The following is a 24,098-nucleotide window of genomic DNA, read 5'->3' on the forward strand; positions in this document are numbered from 1 at the left end:
AGCCCTCATTTGTTATTACGTAAATATCATTGCAAATAGGAGGCAATGCTGGTTGGTTGTGGGTTTACGAGACTATTCGCAATTAATTTTTTGTGTAGAGATTCCCGTGATCACTTTTTTTCTTCGGCTTTGCCCCCCCTTTTAATTTTTTTTTCCTTCCATTGCTTTATCCAGAATTTCATTTGGCGTCTATATTTCCATCTTTTTTCCTTACACTTGGTTTTTTTTTTCTTTGTTTATTCATTCCACAAGTTATTACAACTATGAATGTTTTAAAATTACAAAAAAAGTATCCAGTATTGGATCAATCTGATTTATTCAGTATTATTGAAGATTTCCGTGCAATTGATTTAGATGATAAGGGATGGGTCGAAAAAAAAGATGTCATTAATGCCGTTTCTAAAAAGGGGGAATACTCTTATGATCAAGCAAGAGAGACTTTAAAACAAGTTGATGTTGATGCATCTGGCCATGTTGAATTGGATGATTATGTGCAATTGATGGCTATATTGAAAGAAGATTCCTCATCTGCTACCCCACCTCCACCATCATCGACAATTTCTGGAAACTCCGCCACATCACCTTCTGTTGTTTCACCTAAATTTAAGAAACCACCACCACCTATCCCAACTGCCAATAGCAAGAACAAAACTTTCCTTGGGGGTAAAACATCAGGTACCACACATACTATTAACGATGAAGAAAGAACTGAATTTACAAGACACATTAACTCTGTTTTAGCAGGTGATCCAGAAATTGGCGATAGATTACCATTTGATACTGAGACTTTCCAAATTTTTGATGAATGTAGAGATGGTTTGGTATTATCCAAATTGATCAATGATTCTGTGCCAGACACAATTGATACAAGAGTTTTAAATTTACCTAAACCTAAAAAGACTTTAAACAATTTCCAAATGTCAGAAAATGCCAATATTGTCATTAACTCAGCAAAAGCTATTGGGTGTGTTGTTGTCAATGTTCATTCAGAAGATATAATTGATGGGAAAGAACATTTAATTCTTGGTTTGATTTGGCAAATTATCAGAAGAGGATTATTGTCTAAAGTTGACATTAAATACCACCCAGAATTGTATCGTTTATTAGAAGACGATGAAACTTTGGAACAATTTTTACGTTTACCACCAGAACAAATTTTGTTGCGTTGGTTCAATTATCATTTGAAAAATGCTGGGTCACAAAGAAGAGTTACCAATTTCTCTAAAGATGTCAGTGATGGGGAAAACTATACTGTATTATTACATCAATTACAACCAGAATATTGTGATTTATCCCCATTAAAGACAAGTGATTTGTTGACTAGAGCTGAACAAGTTTTAACTAATGCCGATAAAATTGGATGCAGAAAATATTTAACACCAAATTCATTAGTTTCCGGTAATCCAAAATTAAACTTGGCCTTTGTGGCTCATTTGTTCAATACTCATCCTGGTTTACAACCAATTGAAGAACACGAAAATATTGAAATTGAAGAATTCGATGCCGAAGGAGAAAGAGAAGCCAGAGTATTCACCTTGTGGTTGAACTCATTGGATGTTGATCCGCCAGTGGTGTCACTTTTCGAAGATTTAAAGGATGGGTTAGTTTTATTGCAAGCATACGATAAAGTTCTTCCTGGATCTGTGTCTTGGAAACATGTAAACAAGAAAAACAATGGAGAAGTATCACGTTTCAAGGCATTGGAAAACACAAATTACGGGGTTGAAATTGGTAAAGCCAATGGATTTTCACTTGTTGGAATTGAAGGATCAGACATTGTTGATGGTAATAAATTATTGACATTGGGGTTAGTTTGGCAATTAATGAGACGTAATATCGTTAATACTTTAGCTGATTTAGGCAAAGGTGGTCACAATCTTTCTGATGCCGATATTTTGAAATGGGCTAACCAACAAGTTTCCAAGGGAGGTAAATCTTCTAACGTTAGATCTTTTAGTGACTCTTCATTATCAAATGGTGTATTCTTATTGGATGTGCTCAATGGATTAAAACCTGGTTATGTTGATTATGATTTGGTTTACACCGGTAACAGTGACGAAGAGAAATATGCAAATGCCAAATTGGCCATTTCTATTGCAAGAAAATTAGGAGCTTTGATCTGGTTAGTTCCAGAAGATATCAATGAAGTCAGAAGTAGATTGATTTTGTCTTTTGTCGGAAGTTTAATGGCTGTTTCAGAAAAATAAGCAGAAGTTACATCCAGATGAAATTGCAATTCTACTATGTGTATTATCATTACTTTTATATGTCTCACTTTATAGTATTATTAGTAGTATTATATCAATAAGCCCTTTTTATAAGAGATCTGTAAAACAATAATACTCAAAGAAAGCAAGTCATTTATATTTCATACTTTGTCGTTGCGACATTTCTAATTCTTTTTCGCAATTTTTTTTGTTGATTCTAATTTTTTTTTCCCTTCCATCCAATTAAAACACCTCGAATATTCATCAATAATTATATTACTCAATAAGAAGAAAACATATCATTTGTGCTTCTTTTCCAACACACATACACACAGAAATGTCTTCTCCAATATTACCATTTACTGAAGCCAACTCCAAAAGAGTCACTTCATTATTCAGACAAGCTTTAAGAACCGCATATGATCATTCAATGAGATGGGATGTTTATAGAGATGCCACCATAAATATCAGACGACAATTTGAAGCCAATAAACATATTTCCAGTCAACAAGAATTAGAAGCTGTGATTAATAAGACTAAAGCTAAATTGGCTGAATGGAAACATCCTGACCCATATATTCCACCATGTAGACCAGGCGGTACTAAATACCAAAGAAATATCCCTGTCGCCAGAGAACCACTTGTACCAGGTGATTGGTAGAATTGGTGAAATTGCATTAATAATGATGACTATCCATAGAAACATCTATTGAAACAGAAATGTACTTGATTTTCCTTATGTATCATATATAATTATATATATATATATTCAAATGAATAAATAAAGAACTAAAACAATACATGCAGACTTTTAAATGTTTTCCTAATTGTAGACAACCAAATACTTTTTAGTATATCAATGTATCATCATTTTCAATATCAATTGTCCCTTTCCAATGTTTTAGTAAGATTTGTATAGAAACATTAGCAGCAGCAGCACCAATTTGCCCCACCATGGAGAAATATTTGAGTAATAAATGTCTTTGTTCAAGTTTCGTGGTACTTAACCCCGTCACCAATAATGGCCATTGAATCATTAATAACAAATATGGAGAAGCATGTTGTTGTACATCAGAAAACTGATTGAGATAATGTATAAATTGTATGACTTTATCAACTAACCCAGAAACATCAATGACGAAAAATCTTGTTAAAATCATGATTAATGACGATAATACATAAGATTGATGAGAAATATCTTGCCAACTAATCCAATAACTAGCATTATTTATTCTTAGTTCTTCAATTGGTAATCCAGGCACGTATCTTGTCAATTCATTTTCAGCAATCACTCCTCGTGAATCAATATATACAATGTTTGCTTGATTATAGAAATCTGAAAGCAATTTGACGTAACTCATGGTATCAATGTACATATTCAATCTTTTTTTATTCAAAATTTTAAGTAAATCTCGGAAACAAGCAAGACATGTATTATCGTACCCCATCAATATATTGAATCCTTGATCACTAATAATACCCAAGTCTCTCAACACTTCAATCTCAAATTCATTCCCAGGAGTAACCAATTGATCAATTTCGGCATCGGTTTGTAAAGTTCCACCTAAATTGGTACTCAATCCAGCTAATATTTCAATTGAAACAAACCAATATTTACAAAATACAAATTTCTTAGAAACATTTTGATTGATGGCTTTTAATAATAAGCTTTTAGCCCCCATTAAATGAGGTCGCCATTTTTGAGTTTGTGAAGTAGCAGTAGCAGCCGTCAATAACAATAAAGTTAAAAGAACTGCTTCAATATTAGCATTAATATCAGTTTCTCTTGCCGGTTCTAATAATTTTAGACATTTAGATAAATATGCCCCATATGCTCGTTCATCTTCGGGACGTTTATATTTAAGATAACAAGTATTAGCACCTTCTGCTAATATTGCTGCCAATAAGAATGGTTCAGTAGCTGCTGTTTGTAAAATTATATCTCTTGCTGGATTTGAAGTTTTCTTCGTTTTCGTATCATATGCTTGAAATGGTTCTATAATCTGGGCAAAATTATTATAAAATTCTTCCCAATATAATTGTTCATGTTTCCGTGGTAATTTAATATAGTCAATGGGGACATTTTTCGTGATTTGTTCGACTATTATAGGTTCATTTAGGAAATCAAATTGGAAATCTTCTTCTAATATGGGGATATTAGATACTTCTATAATATCGGAAACTAAATTATTCAAATCGGCAGTTAAAACATTCAAATCAGCACCATTTAAGAAATCATTACTATTGATTAAATTTTCAATGTTTAATGGTGATGGCTTAATCACTGATTGAGTTTGTGGTTTTATTCTCCTTGGGATATCATATTGTACTGGTAAAAATTGAGTTGATTTACCCATATTTTCAATTTCTTCTTTAATCAATCGTCTTGATATTCGAAGTACTTTTTCACCAGCTAATGGATAAGAACATTGTTTGCCTAGTCGAACACACGTGGAACAATATGGTTTCTCTTCAGGACATCGGATTTTCCTTCGTTTACATTCTCGACATCCATTGCGGCTATAACTTTTACGAACTCTCGGAGGAAGTGGAGGTTGATCCAGTGGAGAATTAACACCCGAAGAAGACGCGGTAGCAGGTGATAAAGAAGATGGTGATTGTGACATGACGAAGTCAGTACTTGGTTTATGAATAGTTGTAGTGGTTGGGATGATAGTTGGTTGATTGAGATGTGATGAAAAAAAAAATGCAACGCTGTGATGTGGATAATCAAAACAAAAAGGCTGATATAGATTGAGACAGTAAAGAGATAAAGAAAAAAGAGAATTGTGTTAACAATGAGAAGCGGAAGAATAAGACCAAAAAGTATGGAACTCAGGAACAACAAACAAAACAAAGCAGAACAAAGCTTTAGCCAAGTAAAACAAAAACAAATAAACAATTCTGTTTTCTTATCACTTGACTACATTTACACATAAATTATACAAATATACAAATAACTAATAATTACACCTATACTTTTTCAAAATACAATTTCCATTGCCTTAATAAAAATGACCTTATCAATATCATATATACTTGAAATGATACAATTGAGTATCCTATTTGTATTTGAACAACTTCGAAGAATAACCGTTCCAAATCCCGAAAAGTATACTCCTCAAATAGAAAGTAATAAGATTGCCACTCCATTAACATTACCGACTCCCGATACATCAATTGATGAAGGTGTTGTTAACCAAGACAGTTTTGTGAATACCATTATTTTATATGCTTGTATTGTAGTGGTATTTTCAGTTGGTTTAGTTTCAGTTCTAAAGAGGGAACCACATAGAGTAGCTGAAATGGACTTACGAGTACAACTTCCTCCGTCAACAGCGCTGTCAATAGTGACGTCTTCACCTTCATCATTAGCGGCACCAATACCAGAACCATTAATCAAAACTCCAACATATGAAACAATACTACCGGAAATATTCGAATTCTCTCCTCTCGAAAGAACTCCATCTATCACTAGTTCCAATTATTCTTTAAATTCAACTATAGATACTACTAGAGATTTTAAATATACTTATCGTGGAGAGTCGCCAGCGTTACATTTATTGAACTTTTCTGCTAATTCACCTAGCAGATCAACCATTGTGTCACAAGTAGTATCTGAAGAAACAGTCAATGCTTCTTTCACAGCTTCAGATTCTTCTTCTGACAGTTTAAGAAGATTGAAATCATAATTTGAACAAAGTGCAAACCAATGTTGTTGTTGTTGTTAAGTATTGGTGTCTGAAACAAGTTATCATTATATGCAGGTATTTTATATGTGTTGTGGGTTTTTGTGTCATATATAAATGCAGAAAGAGAAAAGTCGCAATGAGAAGAAGTTGAAGAAGTTGAAGAAGGAAGAAGAAAGAGAAAAACTTTGAGAAGAGGTTGGAAAAAATAAAATTTAAAAAAACTCATCACATTGATTTCTATCCTTTAATTTTCATTATAAACACACCCACACACACAGACACATATTAAACAATGCCTAGATCAAAACGTTCGAAACTTGTTACTTTAGCACAGACTGAAAAGAAGGGGAAAGAAAACAAGACTCGTTTATTTGATGAAGTTAGATCTGCATTAGATACTTTTAAATATATATGGGTTTTACAATTTGATGATATTAGAACTCCAGTATTACAAGATGTTAGAAATGATTGGGTTGGATCAAAATTGATTTTAGGTAAAAGAAAAGTATTACAAAAGGCATTAGGTGAAACCATTGAAGAAGAATATAAAGACAATTTACATCAATTATCTAAATTATGTGAAGGTTTACCAGGATTATTATTTACTGATGAATCACCAGAAACTGTTGAAGCTTATTTCAAAGCATATTCCAAACAAGATTATTCTAGAGCCAAATCTAGAGCACCAATAGATTTTACTATACCTGCAGGGATTGTTTATTCTAGAGGTGGACAAATTTCCATAGAAGAAGATGTTCCAATGTCACATTCTTTAGAAGAAACTTTAAGAAACAAATTAAAAGTTCCAACTAAAATCAAAGCCGGTAAAATTATTCTTGAAGAACCTTATGTTGTTTGTAATAAAGGTGATGTTTTAGATACTAGACAAGCTTTGTTATTGAAACAATTTGGTGTTGCTGCGAGTGAATTTAAAATTCCTATTCTTGGTTATTATGATGGAGAAGTACATAAATATGATAATTAATAAGAAGTATAAAAAAAATTTCAGCAATACAAAATGTTAGTTTTATTTGAGGAATTATATTAGGAGACCTAAAGATAGAAATAGATCTTAAGTTAAACAACCTACTATTATAGATATTAATGGGAGTGGTAGTGCATGTTATTGACAAGTACAATAGTAACAAAACACATAAACCTACAGTAATCCAATTCATTTTTTATTCTATTATTCAATTTTCAGGATTGAAACAGATATTTTGTATTATGTAATATACGAATTACAATCAAAAAAAGTAAAACAAAGACAAGGGTTATTAACTCGTGAACCTTCAAACAAAATGTAGCATTTAAATACTCGGCACAGTTGTAAACAATATTTATTGCTATCTTTCGAGTATCATATATTTAATGCTATTTGAAAAATTATCCATATATATATATCTATACATCCATTTACCAATTGGTATCGATTTCTTCTGGTTTTCTGATTTGAACGAAAAACAAATAAGCATCACCTTGGCCAATATTTCTTAAGGAATATTCATTACCTTCAGGGATTTGTACTTTACAACCTTTAGTAACAACAAACATATTTTCATTCAACGTCACTTGAATCAATCCTTTCATCACATTAAACATATATGTACTACCCGTCACTGTAACTGGTGGTTTAAATCCATCCGAAGGTAATTGTAACATCCCACCAGCAAAAAAACTTTTATCTTCATCAAATAATGATGCCACTAAATAATTATCATCAGTGGGTTTCACATAATTCCCACCTTTATGATTATAGGCAATTTTACGTAATTTGGATTCCCCATTATCGTTAACTTCCAACAGTAGATTATCTTCTTTAAACCATTCTGAACCAGATATTTCTGGATCTGATTCATAATCATAATCAGTGGGGGCAGTAGTGGTGGTTTGTTTATAGGTTCGTTTTCGATTCAGTCTTGTTTTAGTAGACCCAGCTGCTCCCGTTCTAGTATTTGGTGATCCTGAATTATCAACAGATTCATTATCTGGTATGTGTACCACTTCTTTAATCAGTTGTAATGGGATATTATGTATATCTCTAGCTAGCGTGGTATCTTGTTCATCATCATAATCTAAATCCTTAGAATAGATAATTCGTTCATTTCTCCAAAATGCTAATGGTTTGATTCTTGTACGTTTAGATCTCCTTAATCCATTAGGATTATCTGGTGGTGGTGATGGTAATGGTGATTCTTTAATGATTTTTCTTCGGGTCTTGTTGTTATTACTTGATGGTTGTGAATAATCATTGAAAGTTGAATCAACCATTGAATCTTCAATTGAATCCTGTTGTGATTCACCATAATCCCTATCATTATCTTCATCGTCTTCATCATAGTATTCGGTGACACTACTTGTGTTTACTGAATCAAAACTCGACGGTAGTCTTTTGGTTTTACCTAATGCCATTTTTTTAGTAAATGAAGAAGCAGCTTTAGTAGATTTGGTATTGGTATTGTTTGTAGTGGAAGCCTTAGCTTTCGTTTTTGCTTTTGACTTTGTCTTTGGCACTGGTGGAGGTGGGGATGGCTGTTTATCTTCTTCAGTTATATTACCATAATCTTCCTCCACATCAAACTGATTGTAATCATAGTCTTGCTCCGGTAATGGAGAACGCAACGGTGATTGTTGAGTTGTCACTGGGGATTTCTTATTCGACACTGATGACGCGGTTACCGTAGCTGATGAAGATGAAGTTGATGGTAAATTAAATGTTTCGTCATCTTCTTGATTGAAATTGATTTTACGTGCGATATTATTAAATGGTTGACTAATGGTTGATTTATAGTTGGACACTTCTTCTCCTCGCAGTAATGCTATTGTCAGTTTCTGTCCTTTCAGCTTGTTTATCCCATCATCATCGTCATCTTCGAAAAAGTCATCCACGTCTTCCATACCATATTTATCAGTTTTCAAATTTGTTTTAGGTCTGATACCCGTCTTTCTAGATTGTCCACCAAGGTTGGATAAATACATAGTTTATAGTCTATATTGATGTAGTTTCACAAATTGGTTCCCCTAATATTAAAAGGTGAATAACTACGAGTAGGTGGTATAAGTGTTAAGATCTCGTAAGTATTGTTTTGATTTTCCTTTCTTCTTACCTCTTCTTCTTTTTTTCCGTCCGTGATGAATTTGAAGAAACCGCGAAAAAGACAAAAAAACGTGACGCAAAACATTAATAGAGGATGAATGAAACGTGACTTGTTTACTTTTACACACACACACGAACACATAAACGCGTAAATAACTTTTACTGAGGCACACACCCGCATATATATAAACACAAAAGACAACCAATAGTTTGTTAGTTGTTGGTTGCAAATAACAAACCAATATCTTTATATTGAAATTTGATAACCAATAATCAACCCATCATTATATGTAACATATAAATTATATATAGGTTTCTCTAATGTTCTTTTTCTTACACTTAATCCAATAATAGTTCTATATCCATGATAACCTAATGATAACGACAATGCGTTTGGGAAAATATGTTCTTGTCTCATACCATAAACCCCTTGATATGAACATAATCTCATAATTGTTATCAATCCTTGTTGGGTAGCAGCAATGAAACACAGAAGTTCAGGTACAACCATGCTAATGGATATTCGATTGGTGAACTTACTTTCTTCATTAAATGGTATTGCTAAATCAAATATTTTCAGGGTTGAACAATTACAGAAAAGTGAAGGGAACCTAAACATTGACAACTTCTTAGCAGTAGACACTAGCAAAAATTCATCACTAGACCCATTCACTAATTCTTTATGTATTCTTCTGTATTCATCATCAACGGTAGTTGGTTTACAATTAGTGGTAGTACTGGTATTGTTGTGACAATTATCTTCCAATCGAGACTCAAAATTAACCGTCTTACTAGGGAAAAATTGAAATTTACCACTCAGAGCATTAAGCAATCGTGTTTCATACCTTATACGGTTCAATTCACGTGACTCGTCGATACTATCGTCACCAAATACATCTTTAAGTGACCCAACTGGCAAAAACCATTTAGAGCTCATGGGTTTAACTGTCCAGCAGTCCTCACTCAATACAACTCTTGAAATACATAATGGTTCAGCGAATTTTACTCGTCTAAATTTCTTCAGCTTTAATTGAGCCAATTCATGAGAATCTATTCCATTTCGATTCTCCAATTGTTCCATTGTTGCATCAACATAATAATAAGGTTCTTTTCTGAAATATTCAAATTCCTCTTTATTTAAAGGCCCTAATGCTATTGCAAAATTAAATTCAAACACAATGATTTCTCCTGATATAGACACACATGACACCTGTACTGTATGTCGCTCTCCTTTTTGAGTATATGACACAATGGAGATATCTGGAATATTATGTAAAATTTGATGAGACTTAATATTATAGAATCTTTCATCTACTGGGTGATAATACAATAGAACAACACTCTGTGAGTTATCAGAAGCTACTAGAATATTGTGTCCATTATAAGTTTTGAAATCTAGACCCCATAATGAAGCCTCTGTTTTGATTCTAAAATCCGGTTTAACAATGGTAGGTGTTGCCACTGATGATGACGCTGTAGAAGATAACGTGACTGTTGCCACTGGATTTTCAGTCTCTTGATCATTGTCATTACTCTGCGGTTTCTTTGAGTTTCCAAATTTTTTCACTAAGTTGATTATTGTTTCAGTGTACCATATAAACAAGGTACCATCATCAGAACATACCCCCAAAACTTGCTTGTTATTGAAATTACCAGTCTTCAAATAATTGATAGTATGGGGAAAATATGGCCATGTAGATATTAGTCTATCAGTGCTTGAGGTGTACATTGGACGTGTGTCTATTCGAAGCAATTGTTTGGATGGTAAGTTGGTTAGTCCATCAAAACCAAAAACTATTAGTTCAGAATTCAATCCTAACACTAGATACTCAACCATACCATCAGAAATAATTGTTGATAGGTTATTTTTAAATTTCCGGAAATCTTCAGCAAATAATTTTTTGATACCAAAATGTTTTAGCTTCAAAGAATTAACAAATTTATCAGAAGGTGATTTATGCAAAATCTTGGAATAATCAGAAGTATCCATAGCCGTATAGTTGACATGTTTGAAATCTTGACTTGGAATTTTGAATTCAAATCTATCTTTATACAGTTCCTCGGGTATCACACTTTCAATCAGTGTAGTGGTAGATTGTGCTGCCACATATTCATATGATTTATCAATTTCATTATTACATCGATCTGAAATGATAAAGTTATGATTCCTTCCACCACCAAAACTTTCACTCCTGGTATTATAAAAACTATCAAAATCATCATCAATCTCATTATTTATTTGAATTATCCCTAATGGTTCATCTTCAATTATCACTTCATCATCAGAATCAGAAAAATGTACTTCGTTTTCATTTCGAATATTACTCATTATAGTACTAATACGGACATTTCCATCACTTGTAGCTCTGCTACGGATTGTATCTGTCAGACGACGATGTTGTTTCCTGATCCGTTGAATCCCTCGTGATTGAAGAAATTGTTGAAATGCTTCCATGGGATGTCAGTGCTAAACGATACAATCCGGTTCGATAAGGTAAATAGTGTGATGAAAATATATTGAAACTAGGAATTAGGCGAAAAAAAATTCAAACAGCGGTGTTGATAAAGGAATTTGATAATTGGTTAAAATTTGGTTGATTAAAAGATAAGAAGTTTAAAACATTTGGAGATCAGGCGGGTAAAAAAAGTTGGAGAAATAATAAAACATTATCGTGTGACCTCTCACGTGACTATTTTTTTTGAATGTCAAGTTTTTTAGCGGGTTCCTTAAGCAATTTTCAAGTATGAAATAGATACTAAACAATCCATTCATGGACATGTTTACATCTGAATTATATTTAAATAAAACTGTATATGTACTTGTTTGCTTGTAAACTATGAAATTTTGACGCAGGTACCAGATGGCCTAATAACGATTGTCAAAACTGCAATCTAATTGTAGTAAAGTCAGTTATTGCCTTATCCGTTTATTTTTGAGATTTCAATGTCATTTTTGAATGTACTTCTTAGTCTTTCCAAGAAATTTATACTGCAAGTGTCAAAAGGATACAAGTACAATTTAAGTTTATGTGAGTGATGCCAACCAATGCCACACTTTACTAGGGATGAGTGAAGAAAAAAAAGGAAAGCAATTTGCTTAACTCCAAACACAACTCAATTACTCATCAGTCTAACAACTATTTAATATTTTTAACTATTCTAGGTGTATTTATCTATACTCATTTGAATTATAAAGCCCAAAACAGATACAACTTGTAACAATGGTGCACGCTGATTATTCAAATCTCAAATCTGGAGACTTTTCCAAAGAAGAAACCCTCCAACACGTTCTAGATTCCTACAAAGCATTAGAAACCGACAATTGGGTAGCAAACTTATCCAATTGCTCATCATTATTATGGCATGCGTACAAATCATTAAATATTAACGTCAATTGGACTGGATTTTACCTTACAGTTGAAAACAAAAACGAAGGTCAAACCTCACCTACTGAATTAATTTTGGGCCCATTTCAAGGTAAAGTTGCATGTCAGTTGATTAAATTTGGTCATGGTGTTTGTGGAACTGCTGCGTCGAAAAAATTGACACAACTAGTACCTGATGTAGAAAAATTCCCTGGTCATATTGCCTGTGATGGAGAAACCAAAAGTGAAATAGTTGTTCCTATTGTGAAAAATGGTGAAACCAAGGGAGTAATTGATTTGGATTGTTTAGATCTTGAAGGGTTTGATAAGGTCGATCAAGAATATTTGGAAAAATTAGCTGAATTAATTGCTCAATCTTTGTAAAATGTTAAACAAGAATTCAACATTGTTGAATTGGGTATAATGGATTAAGAGTGTCATTGAAATTACAATTACAGTATTTGTATTAGAGCTGTAGCTTCAAGTAACATATAAACCTTTACCATCTTTACAAAAATGTAGCAAAAAGTAGTAAATGCAATTTTCATAATATTTGTGATATATATAGACATAAATTATACTTGTAAAATTGACAAAAAAATGAAGTCAAACATTAAATGAGCTAAGATATTCTTCACTCGTTCTTAATTTCATAATAATTATCATCTTCTCTTGTTTTATACTTTAGTAACTCTATTTCATAATCAAACTTTTTGCCTTTGTATTGTTCCAAGAACCTATCGAACAAAAATTTCAAAACAAATTGATTATCTTCTAAACTGTTACCTTCAAGAACTTGTTTGAGGGCTAAGATTTTAACAGTATTCAGCAATGCAAGACTATAACCACGGGAAAGTGCATCATTCATAAGACATCTGGCACAACATGAATACCTTTTCATTTCATTGAAAGCATCAAGTATGACAGTATTGCAATTTTGACACACCCTTGCATCTCTTTGTAAAAATGGTGGAAGTGGAGGGGGTTGGAATGCAGGATATGGCGTTGGATGTCCCTGTAATCGAATCATTTCACATACGTAATTGAATGGTCTTACAGTAAATTGGGATAAATACGCATCTTGTTCCAAAAACATAGTCCTCAATTGGAAAGATGAATAGTCTTTCCATTCGTAAACTTGTTTTAAAGCATATAGTTTTATTGAACCAAATACTGTATTACCCCGTTTCTTTAACAAAGCTTCTTTTAAAGTACATTTGGGACAACAAGGTAATCGCGTCGCTAAAAATGGTTCATCAAATTCTCGTACTTCTTGACAAATTGAACAAATTCTTGGGTTTACAATGTTTCCTGTTGTAACTTGCCCACTTAAAATTGGTGGATGATTTGGTAATGTGCTTCGCAGTATTAAGCTATTTTGTATTGTATGATAGCCTTGTGTTGTCGTATTGTTTATACTAGCTATCAACCTATCGATATCTGAATTCTGTGGGGTATGATTTGCGACATTGGTTGGTTGTGATGGAGTTGAACCCGAGGAAGAACTCAATTCAATAGGAGCAGAATATGAGGTTGGAGCTGGGGTAATAGATACTTGACGGATTTCCTGAATGGAACTATTCAGAGAAGTGCTTGTACTTCCAAGAGCTATCGTCCCAGTATGTGTAATGTTTTGCTTGTCGCCTCTTTGTGTGGAGCCGTCCCCCTTGATATGACTATTTTCAGTTCCAGGCTCAACCTTAACACTACTGTCACTTTTATTTGGAGGTCCGGTTTGATCAATTTTGTCACTATTATCTTTACGGACATCATCAGTTCCTGGGTGGTCTTGATTGTCACGTTCGTTGTTGACACGATTATTAGTATTTTCTTTTGGAGCTTCCACGTTAATTTGCGGACTATTGTCGTTTGTATCAATATCTATATTTATATCAACATTCTCATTGTTATTACTACCCCCTATTATATTGCCACTCTCTTCTTGCTCGTCACTTATCTCAGGGTTGTTCTCATTACTATGACCAGTATCATTTTCATAAGCATTTTTTTCTATCTTTATATCACCTTCGGCATGTTTTTCCACAGTATTTACGACTTCGTCAACAATATCGATATTCTCGTTTGAAGAGGTATTCTTATCAGTACCATTATGCTGGTCGCTTTGGTTTTCATTTTGGTGATACGAATCTTCTTGAATAGATGCATTCTCTTGGTTCACAATGTCTTCCTGAATGGGTGAATTTTCTGAATGAGGTGAGTTTACTATATTGGAAGAATCTTCCTGTTGGGGAGTTTCTTCTCTCCGTTGTGGTCTATCAGCCAGTATCATAATTCCATTATTAGTTTCAACATCCTCTAAATCTGTCGAACCTCGTCTATTCGAAGTGGTTGCTGAGATGACTGGCGAATTGACGGGCGAACTGACGGGTGAATTGAAATTTATATTCGCACTCTGTTGTGATTCAGGTGGTTGAATTTGGCTGCTTACAACTGCTCTCAATTTCTCTAACTCCGTCGGATAATCAAATTTTCGTGAACCGAGATCTGCCAAGTAAGAATCTTGTTCCATTGCAAGTTTAATTAATTTTTCATGTTTATCATATTCTTGGGTCATTTGATAAAATCCATATAATTTCATAAACTTGGATAAATTTTGCAAGTTATTTTTTTGCAATCTACTCTTAATAATACATCGTGGACATGTTGAGTAAGATGAGCACTCGAGAGGCATATCACTTGGTTTTGGTTGTTTACAATGTCTGCATCGTTTGATTGGTGATAAACTAGTTTGTATCACTGGATTTATAGCCAGTGGCGTATTATCTATCAAAGTGGAGGTTTTTGGACTATTTGATTGTACAGTAGATTCTGAAGGTGTGGCTTGCCTTAAATGTTGAACTGGAGATGGTGTTTTCTCCTGTTCTGGTAAATTGATTGTTGAAGGTGTGGAAGCTCTCGTGTCAATGGAAGTAGCATTCATATCAGTATTGGGAGATTGACGTATTGGCAAATTGATAGAACCTAAATTCTTCTGTAAATTCTGAACTATAGAATGCAATTGTGCATCATTTGTGCGTTCATTATGAGCTGGTTTTTCAATTCTACTTGGTTTTAATTTGTATGTGTGACCGGTAAATCTGGTTTCCTGTGATTTTGGCTTCTCCGCAGTGGCAGTGTCGGGTGCTAAAAGACTGGTTGGACTTTTCACTGTTGAAGACAGTTGATCCGGAATAGGAGCATCTCCATTTGACGGAGAGATGTCGTGACTTGGTACGGAAGAACTGCTACTTGAACTCGATTTCGAAGGCTTAGTAACAGTTGGTGTGCCAGATTCAGTAGCAACAGTATTTGGATTCTCTAATGTAATATTGGCCGATAAAGGGGTGTCATTTGTACCTGTTTCGGATTCTTCGTTATTTTGAGATACAATCAGGTGTGGCTTATCATTATTATCAACATCGTTCATTACCACATCTTCGTTATTATCATTTTCTGTCACTTTAGAAGAAGTGTCTTTATTGTGGGTATCGATATTAGGCTCTCTATCTTGTGGAGGTTGCTCATCAGCCAAATCACCCGTTTTATCAGAAACTTCCGTCGCCGCTTCATTATTCTCAGTATCTGAAGATGAGCTGCTACTAGTACTAGTCACTTCAAGCTGTAATAATTCTTCTTGAGCCTCATTGGAGTTTTCCAATCTTTCAATTTCACGAAGACACAATCTTGATGAGATGGCTTTTTTGCTACTGAAAATAAACTTAATTTGACGGTCGTTTAACAAAAAGTTTTTCACTTGTAAGTATTCTTTCAGTTTATGAGACGAAGTTAATTGTTTTAACGCATAAAGTTTAGTTATAATATGGAATTTGTTTGTTATGAATTTTCGTAGTTTCCGTTCGATACTTGTACTTTTTAAATTTGATTTTGACCTCATTCTTGAAGTTATGTATTGTTTGTAGGCCTTATAATATCTTGACATTCTGCATATCGGACACAACACGTGTGATCTATCATCTTGTGGCTCGTCATCTAAACGTTTTTGCGTGCAACCAATACATTCTTTAAACATTTGTGATGGTATAAATAAGAATGAGTGTAGAAATGGTACCTTGATAGAACTTGTTTCAATACGTTATCCAATAAGCAGCACTAATTTGGTAGTGTGTTATCTTTGTATATCGGAGTCTTGATTATATAATAATTATGGCAACAATGAGGAAAATAACAACAACAACCAAAAAAAAAAAAGAAAAAGCTGAGCTGGGCGTTTTCCTCGTGTAGAAAAAAAAATTTGTTGATACTTGCGTCGTGGATCGCACGAGATGCCCGCTCCAAAACTCCAGATTCTGTAACCATCACTATTTGTTTTATTTATTTTTGATCAACAGCTGGAGCATTTGAAGGTATTATGAGTATATGGGATATTAGGAATTTTGGATTGTCCTCTGTAGTGGTTCTGATATTGTTATTTTAAGTAAATAAATGCTTGCTTGATTGAACAACATACCTCAATATCCGTAATCATCCTTTCTTATTAATTCTTATAGTTTTACCATTTTCAGCCACTGACATCGGAATTGGATGATTGATTTAATTATCATATTATATTAAACAATTGTTAGAGTTGTCCTCAGTATTTTTCTGGAGTTATCAATTTGACCTCCAAAAGTAGAAACGTGTGCAGACTTAATACCAGAGGACTATCGTTGATCTTTGTAGATAACGCCATATGCGTTCAATAGTACGCGTGGTTTGGTATTGACTAAAAGAATTGAAAAATAGTAATCTTAAGCTTTATAAGTACTCAATATTACTTAAACTTGTGTTCAAGATTTATATTTGTATTAGCAACACTGATTTGTTAGATCTACAGATCGAACAGATATTACAGTATCATGTACAACTATTTGGCCAACAAAAGTTTGGACTCGTGTTTATCAGAAAACACGCTCATTAGACAAAAGCAGTCTACTCCACTTCTTTAGAGTGATGCTTTGGTTCAACAAAACAATATAAAATCAAGACGCGTTCAAAATAAATTGAATCATCATCTAAAAGATGTACAATCCGGCTAGAATGAACATAAAGTAGAGCTTTTATTTATTTTTGTGGTGTCACCCTAAATTTCGATTCAACTAAATCTTATTTCCCATTTTGGTAGGGGGGTTTAGTGATGTTGTTTTAGTTTAATTTGAAATCACTTTTGGTTCTTTTGTCTCAAAAATCCGTGTTTGGAGCAATTAAGTGTTTCCAAATATCTAAAACACGTAAGGCAAAGTCTAATGAAGTCGTGGCTCATAGTTTCGTCCTCTGTTATTGTTAATGAAGTATCAAGGTGTATAGCACAAAACTAGTAGGAACAAAGAACGGAATTGTTTCACTACTATTTTTCGTTTTGACATTTGTCACTTTTACATATCTATTGATGTATTTGTCTAGTGTCGTGACTTGATCTTGTCAATACTTTTCTGTTTTGTATTACTATGAGCTGATTGAATCATTAGTATTCGTAAATCCTTTCTCAATGCCCCCAAATAGTTGTTTGCTGTTGAAGTCGGCTTTTAATTTGTTGAACATAATTGCGATTTTGTGATTATATCTAAATTATTGTCATGTGACTTTAACACACCAACAAACCAATGCTAAACTGTTGATTTTTTTTTCTTGGCATTCTATATTGCTCCGATGTACAATGTTTCGTTGTCGAATGTATAACTAACATTGTACTTTCATTGTTACTTCACTATTGGATTTAAACTATACTCTCAAAATACCAGGCAATCATCTAAACTTTAAAAAAATGCCCTAAAAACATCATCTTTAAATTTAAAACATTTTACAAAGTTAATGAAAAAGGCGATGCCGTGTGTATTTTGGCTAACCCCTGTATTGTTTTCCAAATTCTTTAAGGCACAATTATCACTTCTATTGTAGTCAAGTTTGCTATATTTGTCACGTTCGCCTCAAACAAGGCTTTTTATTTACAATTCCCTTTTTTTTCACTTTGATTTCCCCTTGTATTATTTCGGTTAAACTTTACTTAATTAAAGCTCCCCAAATAAACGGAGTTTAGAAACGGCGAATCTCGAAACGGCGACATCATAATTGATTAATAACCAGCTTACAAAACATGTAAGCTTACGTTTCTTTTTTTAGAATCCTAGCTAACTGATCTTTAAATCTCGTGTGCGACCTAACTTGAAATGGAATTAGATATTCAAATCCCATTGGTCAGAGTTTTCCGTGTTTAGTTAATATGCATATATAAATGTTTAAACTATATGGTAGTTTGTATGGTTTTTTTTATAGGAGAGTTTCAGGTGTTATGTACGAATTGCAAATTTCTTTATGCATGCATTAAAAAAGGTACCACACAAACTATTGTTCACCAATCGGTCCGATTTTGTGTGTTGCAAAATGCAATCAAACCGCTCTACTACTACAATCTAAAGCAAAAGAAAAAAAAAAGAAATTCACTAAAAATAAAAGTTTTTATTTTTTTTTTCATCTCCGCCAATTTCTTGTTTGGGGTAATTTTTTTCAAAGCATTAGCGGTGGTAGTAGTAGTAGTCGTTAGTTTACAAATATAATAAATGGAATCTTCTGGGTAACATGACATTACATGCTATTACATTGGCTGAAACCTAACAATTATAATACCAACAAGATGAACAAAAAAAGCAGCCAAGAAATACCGCTATCTAGTGCTATATAAAAAACAAGAACCAACCAACTAACTGGCCCATACCAAGATTAGTTCAAGTTTAGAGTTTAATTTTTTAACCTTGTTTACATTATAGTTGTTGTGGCAAAGATATATATAGTCAATTGTTAGTTTTGTGACGGCAATTAATTCAAATTAGTTTTCGTCATCGATTCAATAATTCCTATTTCTTTTTTGCGTGTGTGTGGGTGTAGTTTTTTGTGTGTGTTATATGATTTAGCTAATATTATAATTTATTAACCATCTCACATAGATGGATTATGGCCAGGTAATATTATAATTGCATATATGTAGACAATGTTATCCACCTTGATTCTTCCTTCTCTTCAAAAATTTTCTTCTCTCCTTTTTTTATAGAGTATTTTGATTATACTTCTTTCTTTACTTGAATCTTGATTTATATCAACCGTTGAAGGTTCCATTTTATAACCATGTCGCTCGTTAAATCAATAACATCGGCGAAACTGTCGAACAAATTGATTAAAGTGATATTATTCACGTTAGTGTTTATAAATTTGATATATTTCACTTCAGTCATTCATAACAATAACAAAGAAAGAATTTCTCTGATTACTTCGAAGTTGACCTCTTCTACTAGTGGCAACAACAATAAACAACAAGAACAACATTTAACAGATGCTGATAATGACAAGCTACTGTCTTCTTCAAACCAACAACAGCAAGATGCACACGAAACTGTTCTTGAAGAGCAAGAAAAGGAACAGCAGACACAACAACAACAATCACTTTCAGATGACGATATCCAGTTCAAAAAATTAGTCGATGCTAAATTGAATTCAGTCAAAAAGAATCAAGGCAAATATTATATGACCAATACCGATTTGCTGGAAACTAAAATCAAAGTCCCAATCAAACAATTTTTGAAAAAATACGAAAGTGCAGAATCATGGATTAATAAAAATGAATTATATTACGATCCAAGATTCACATTATCAATATACTTGAATGAATTGTATATGCAATATCAAGAAATGAGTGATGAACAATTAATTGATGGTAATGATAATCAACATTTAATTGGTGGGAAAATCAATTCCAATGAATTACCGGACATTAGTTTACCATTTAATTGGGTTGATTGGATTGATTTGACTATGCTAAACAAAGAATTCTCAAAACCAATGTATCAAAGACTTAAATGTCAAGATATTCAAGCAAATAGTCATTCAAATCCAGATACATCTTATTTCTGTACTGATAATGAAGATATTAGTGAAGAAACTTTCCAAGAGTTTTTCAAAATGGGATATAAATACAAGACCCAATTCCCAGGGTTTATAATCAATGATCATGAAAGACATGAACATTATTGTGATAATGATTATCGTGTAATGCAAGCCAAAGCATATACCATGACACATTTATTGAACCCACTAAAAGTTATCATTTTAGGTGCTGATAAAAAGGATGGTAATGGTGGTACATTTGAATTTAGTGTTGATAATTCAAAGACTCGTTTAACAAGCAGTAAATTAATTGATAGATATATGGAATCACACGGTTATTACACTCGTAAACAAGATTCAAATATTGATACTGTTCGTAATGGGAAACGATTCTTTTTCGATTCTTCAGAAGATCAAAATGAAGTTCCTGATATTATTGAAATGGATTATTTATCAACTTGGAATCAATTAAATGAAAAAGTTGTTCCTAAATATTTATCACCCAATGAAACTGGATACACCAATTTCTTGCATATGAGAGATAAAAATAGTATAGTTTTAAAAGAATCAAAATTTATGGAACCACCTTCAATTGCATCCCAAATTGAACAATATACTGGGAAACCAGAAAATGAATTGTCTCCACAAGAAAAATTGTATTTAGAAGGATTACAAGAATGTTCTAAATATACTGATGAAAATGAAGTTAGATATTTCCGTATGGCAGTAATTAACCCTGGTGACCCAAGAAACCGTGAAAATGAATGGGGGTGGCATTATGATTGGCGATTCTTTAATGGTGCTTTAAATTATGAAAAACCTGATTGGAATCAACAAGAATTGACTCATCGTACAAATATCATTTTAGATAGATTATTACGTAATTGGTCCAAATTTGCTATGGAAAAGGGGATCATTACCTGGATTATGCATGGTCCATTATTGTCTTGGTATTGGAATGGGTTATTGTTCCCATATGATAATGATATTGATATCCAAATGCCTATTGATGAATTAGTTAATTTGGCTAAAAACTATAATCAAACATTAATAGTTGAAAATCCAAGTGAAGGATACGGGAAATATTTAATTGAAGTCAACACTTATTTCCATAATCGTGGAATTTCAGCTGAACAAAACCATATTGATGCAAGATTCCATGATGTTGATTCAGGGATTTATATTGATATAACTGCATTGAGTAGCTCTAATGCAGAAGTCCCTAAAGAATACAAGCAAGAAAAAACCATTCAATTGATTGATGACTTAACCAAAACAAATTCAAATAAGGAAGGTGCTGGCAACAATGGGAAACAAGTGAACTCCGAAAACCAATTGATTTTCAATGATAGACGTAAACATTTCTATAAAATAGACCAAATTTCTCCCTTGAAATTCTCCATGATGCAAGGAATCCCAGTAATGGTACCTAATGGAATCACCAATCGTTTACAATTTGAATATTCCAAAGGGTTAAAATCTTTAGAATTTGACAATTGGTTTTACATTAAACAACTCAATCTTTGGGTTCAAAAAGATAATATAATACCCATTTTAGAAGATCAAACTAGAACTTCCAACGAAGATATTTTGAAACAAATTCAACCGCCATCATCATTATCTAATGATCAAATTTTGAAATTATTAAATAATGAAGAAATATTACAAGAATATTATTTGACGAGATCGTTGACAAGATTCCATGATTTTGAAAAACAAGTTTTGTTTGATGATAATGGGAATGATAAACCATTAGATCTAGTAAAGTACAAGACTTATAAAAAAGGTTTAAAAATGGTTAAACCTTTAAGAAAAGCATTATATGAATATGAAAATATAGAAAGAATAAAGCATCATCACTAAGGGAGACACGGAAATGTCTATTTTTTTTCCACCTTTGATACACTTCCCTCTATTTTATATACCTGTGAACTAGATTAATATGAAACCAAACTTTAATATATATAATAATAATACTTTAAAAGGAAACTAAATAATCAAGTACATAAAATAACTAAAACAAACTAAAGAAAAATACAAAACACTGTAGAACTGTAGAGAAGTCATATGACTTTGATAAAAAAATTACAAACTAATGATTCGTAATAATTTACAAAAACCCACTTCTTTTCCCATACGAATTTCTTAATCCATGAGAATGATCATGGGCTTGAACATTAGGATCAACGTTTGGGTCAAGACTTGGATCGACATTTGAATCAATAGCACCACCGTTATTACCACCACGATCTTGTTGTTGTTGAGCATCGTGCTCATTACCCTGTGTGTGTTGTAATGCGGCTACAGCAGCTGCAGTGACATTAGGTGATCCTTGAGACGCAACAGCTGCTGCTGCACTAGCTTCAATTGCAGCAATAACTGCAGCATCTGGTTGATCCAATCCATGTGGAGTTTGTTGCGGTTGCTGTTGCAGTTGTTGACTCTGGGTTCGTTGACGTTGTTGAGGTATATGATGAAGCTGCTGTTGCTGTGATTGTTGTTGAGACAACTGACCTAATTGACCTAACAATTCAGAATAGTTTGGTGTTGTTGGCAACCCACTGGCTTGCAATTGCTGTTGCATTTGTTGCTGCAACTGAGCAGCTTGCTGTTGTGCTTGGCTGTTGGCATTGTGTTGTTGTTGCTGTTGTTGCTGTTGTTGCTGTTGTTGCTGTTGTTGCTGTTGCTGCTGTTGCTGCTGTTCTTGTTGAAGAAGATGGTGGTGATGAGGTTTGTTTATTGGCTTTTCAACCAAAGTTCTTGATGTCTTTTGTCTCTTCTTTTTGTTTATTGGATCAGGTGCATGATTATGTTGAGGGTTGATCATCCTCAAAACCCACATTTCGGAAATACGAGAATTCTCTTCATTATGACCAGGTTCATCGGGTTTATTTTTTCTTTTCTGATCCTTTTCATTAGGATACAAATTGGCCACCAAACGATAAGCACATTTGTTTCTCTTGGTGTAAGCAATTCTTTGTCGCTTAGTTGCATCCTTTACTGTAGTTCTAAATGATCCCGATCTTTCACATTGGAAATAAACAGCTTTTGGTTTTGATGAATTAATGACAATTTTACATCTTTCTTCAGGACCTAATTCATTTTTAACAAAATGTACCAATTCGGCTTTACTGTTAAATGTCTTTACAATCTCATTCTCAATGTATCGTGAACGAAGATCTTCATTAGTATCAAATTCATCTGTAGTGAGCGCATCTCTGACATGCTCATGTTGTGACAAATGTGGTTGTGCCAACTGTTGAGAAAGTTGACCCAATTGGTGTAGCTGTTGTTGCTGTTGATAAGCATGTTGTAACTGTTGGTGTTCTCTTTGAGCTTGCGCCTGGGCTTGAGCCTGTGCTTGAGCCTGTGCTTGAGCCTGTCGATATTGTTGTAACTGTTCCTGTTGATGTTGTAATTCTTGTTGTTGTAACTGTTGTTGTCTTCTTTGTAATTCAGCACGGTGTTGTAATTCCGCAGCTGCAGCTGCTGCACTAGCAGAATAACTAACACTATTACTATGATGAAGGGCAGTGTTGGCAAATTGGCTAGGTGAATCACCAGCACTCAAATAACTAGCAACTTGGGGATCATATACGTCTGATGTTGAAGCACCAATCTCGGATTTAATTCCTAGCTGTTGACGTTGTTTCTGTTTAAGTGATGCTGAATTAGTTGGGATATTTAAATCACTTTGGTTCTTATTAGATGACATGATAGATTGTGTTTCTATTTAATCTCAAAGTCCGTATCTTTTGCTTGTTTTTTGGGGGGAGGTGCCTCTCTTTCTTAAATAACAATATGAAACAACCAATATTCTTTATATGTGTATACGTATGTTTATCTTTTTCCAACCTAACTTGTC

At 33.3% G+C, this 24,098-nt stretch overlaps 11 protein-coding genes across 11 annotated transcripts; 6 read left to right on the plus strand and 5 right to left on the minus strand. All coding sequences in view use genetic code 12, as the record gives it.

Annotated features, from left to right (window-relative positions):
* Positions 1-263: 263 nt before the first annotated feature.
* SAC6 (fimbrin) lies at positions 264-2,207 on the plus strand (the record flags this gene model as incomplete). Its single annotated transcript, XM_714014.2, has 1 exon — positions 264-2,207. One exon carries the CDS (start codon positions 264-266, stop codon positions 2,205-2,207), a length of 1,944 nt encoding a protein of 647 aa, XP_719107.2.
* A 337-nt stretch (positions 2,208-2,544) lies between these two features.
* On the plus strand, positions 2,545-2,868 carry CAALFM_C602740WA (uncharacterized protein; the record flags this gene model as incomplete). Its single annotated transcript, XM_714017.2, has 1 exon — positions 2,545-2,868. One exon carries the CDS (start codon positions 2,545-2,547, stop codon positions 2,866-2,868), a length of 324 nt encoding a protein of 107 aa, XP_719110.1.
* A 187-nt stretch (positions 2,869-3,055) lies between these two features.
* LYS14 (Lys14p) lies at positions 3,056-4,834 on the minus strand (the record flags this gene model as incomplete). The annotated part of the gene is made up of 1 exon (XM_714018.2): positions 3,056-4,834. The coding sequence occupies one exon, from the start codon at positions 4,832-4,834 to the stop codon at positions 3,056-3,058; it is 1,779 nt and encodes a 592-aa protein (XP_719111.1).
* A 387-nt stretch (positions 4,835-5,221) lies between these two features.
* CAALFM_C602760WA (uncharacterized protein) lies at positions 5,222-5,899 on the plus strand (the record flags this gene model as incomplete). Its single annotated transcript, XM_714019.1, has 1 exon — positions 5,222-5,899. One exon carries the CDS (start codon positions 5,222-5,224, stop codon positions 5,897-5,899), a length of 678 nt encoding a protein of 225 aa, XP_719112.1.
* A 292-nt stretch (positions 5,900-6,191) lies between these two features.
* MRT4 (Mrt4p) lies at positions 6,192-6,884 on the plus strand (the record flags this gene model as incomplete). The annotated part of the gene is made up of 1 exon (XM_714020.2): positions 6,192-6,884. The coding sequence occupies one exon, from the start codon at positions 6,192-6,194 to the stop codon at positions 6,882-6,884; it is 693 nt and encodes a 230-aa protein (XP_719113.1).
* A 431-nt stretch (positions 6,885-7,315) lies between these two features.
* MIF2 (Mif2p) lies at positions 7,316-8,878 on the minus strand (the record flags this gene model as incomplete). Its single annotated transcript, XM_714021.2, has 1 exon — positions 7,316-8,878. One exon carries the CDS (start codon positions 8,876-8,878, stop codon positions 7,316-7,318), a length of 1,563 nt encoding a protein of 520 aa, XP_719114.2.
* A 365-nt stretch (positions 8,879-9,243) lies between these two features.
* CAALFM_C602790CA (uncharacterized protein) lies at positions 9,244-11,451 on the minus strand (the record flags this gene model as incomplete). The annotated part of the gene is made up of 1 exon (XM_714022.2): positions 9,244-11,451. The coding sequence occupies one exon, from the start codon at positions 11,449-11,451 to the stop codon at positions 9,244-9,246; it is 2,208 nt and encodes a 735-aa protein (XP_719115.2).
* A 766-nt stretch (positions 11,452-12,217) lies between these two features.
* On the plus strand, positions 12,218-12,745 carry CAALFM_C602800WA (L-methionine (R)-S-oxide reductase; the record flags this gene model as incomplete). Its single annotated transcript, XM_714023.2, has 1 exon — positions 12,218-12,745. The coding sequence occupies one exon, from the start codon at positions 12,218-12,220 to the stop codon at positions 12,743-12,745; it is 528 nt and encodes a 175-aa protein (XP_719116.2).
* A 250-nt stretch (positions 12,746-12,995) lies between these two features.
* On the minus strand, positions 12,996-16,391 carry CAALFM_C602810CA (uncharacterized protein; the record flags this gene model as incomplete). Its single annotated transcript, XM_714025.2, has 1 exon — positions 12,996-16,391. One exon carries the CDS (start codon positions 16,389-16,391, stop codon positions 12,996-12,998), a length of 3,396 nt encoding a protein of 1,131 aa, XP_719118.2.
* Positions 16,392-19,477: 3,086 nt separating this feature from the next.
* On the plus strand, positions 19,478-22,096 carry MNN4-4 (Mnn4-4p; the record flags this gene model as incomplete). The annotated part of the gene is made up of 1 exon (XM_714027.2): positions 19,478-22,096. One exon carries the CDS (start codon positions 19,478-19,480, stop codon positions 22,094-22,096), a length of 2,619 nt encoding a protein of 872 aa, XP_719120.2.
* A 247-nt stretch (positions 22,097-22,343) lies between these two features.
* On the minus strand, positions 22,344-23,948 carry RBF1 (Rbf1p; the record flags this gene model as incomplete). Its single annotated transcript, XM_714028.1, has 1 exon — positions 22,344-23,948. The coding sequence occupies one exon, from the start codon at positions 23,946-23,948 to the stop codon at positions 22,344-22,346; it is 1,605 nt and encodes a 534-aa protein (XP_719121.1).
* Between the last annotated feature and the right edge of the window lie 150 nt (positions 23,949-24,098).

The sequence above is a fragment of the Candida albicans genome, chromosome 6, assembly GCF_000182965.3.
Source record: "Candida albicans SC5314 chromosome 6, complete sequence".
Classification (NCBI taxonomy): domain Eukaryota; kingdom Fungi; phylum Ascomycota; class Pichiomycetes; order Serinales; family Debaryomycetaceae; genus Candida; species Candida albicans.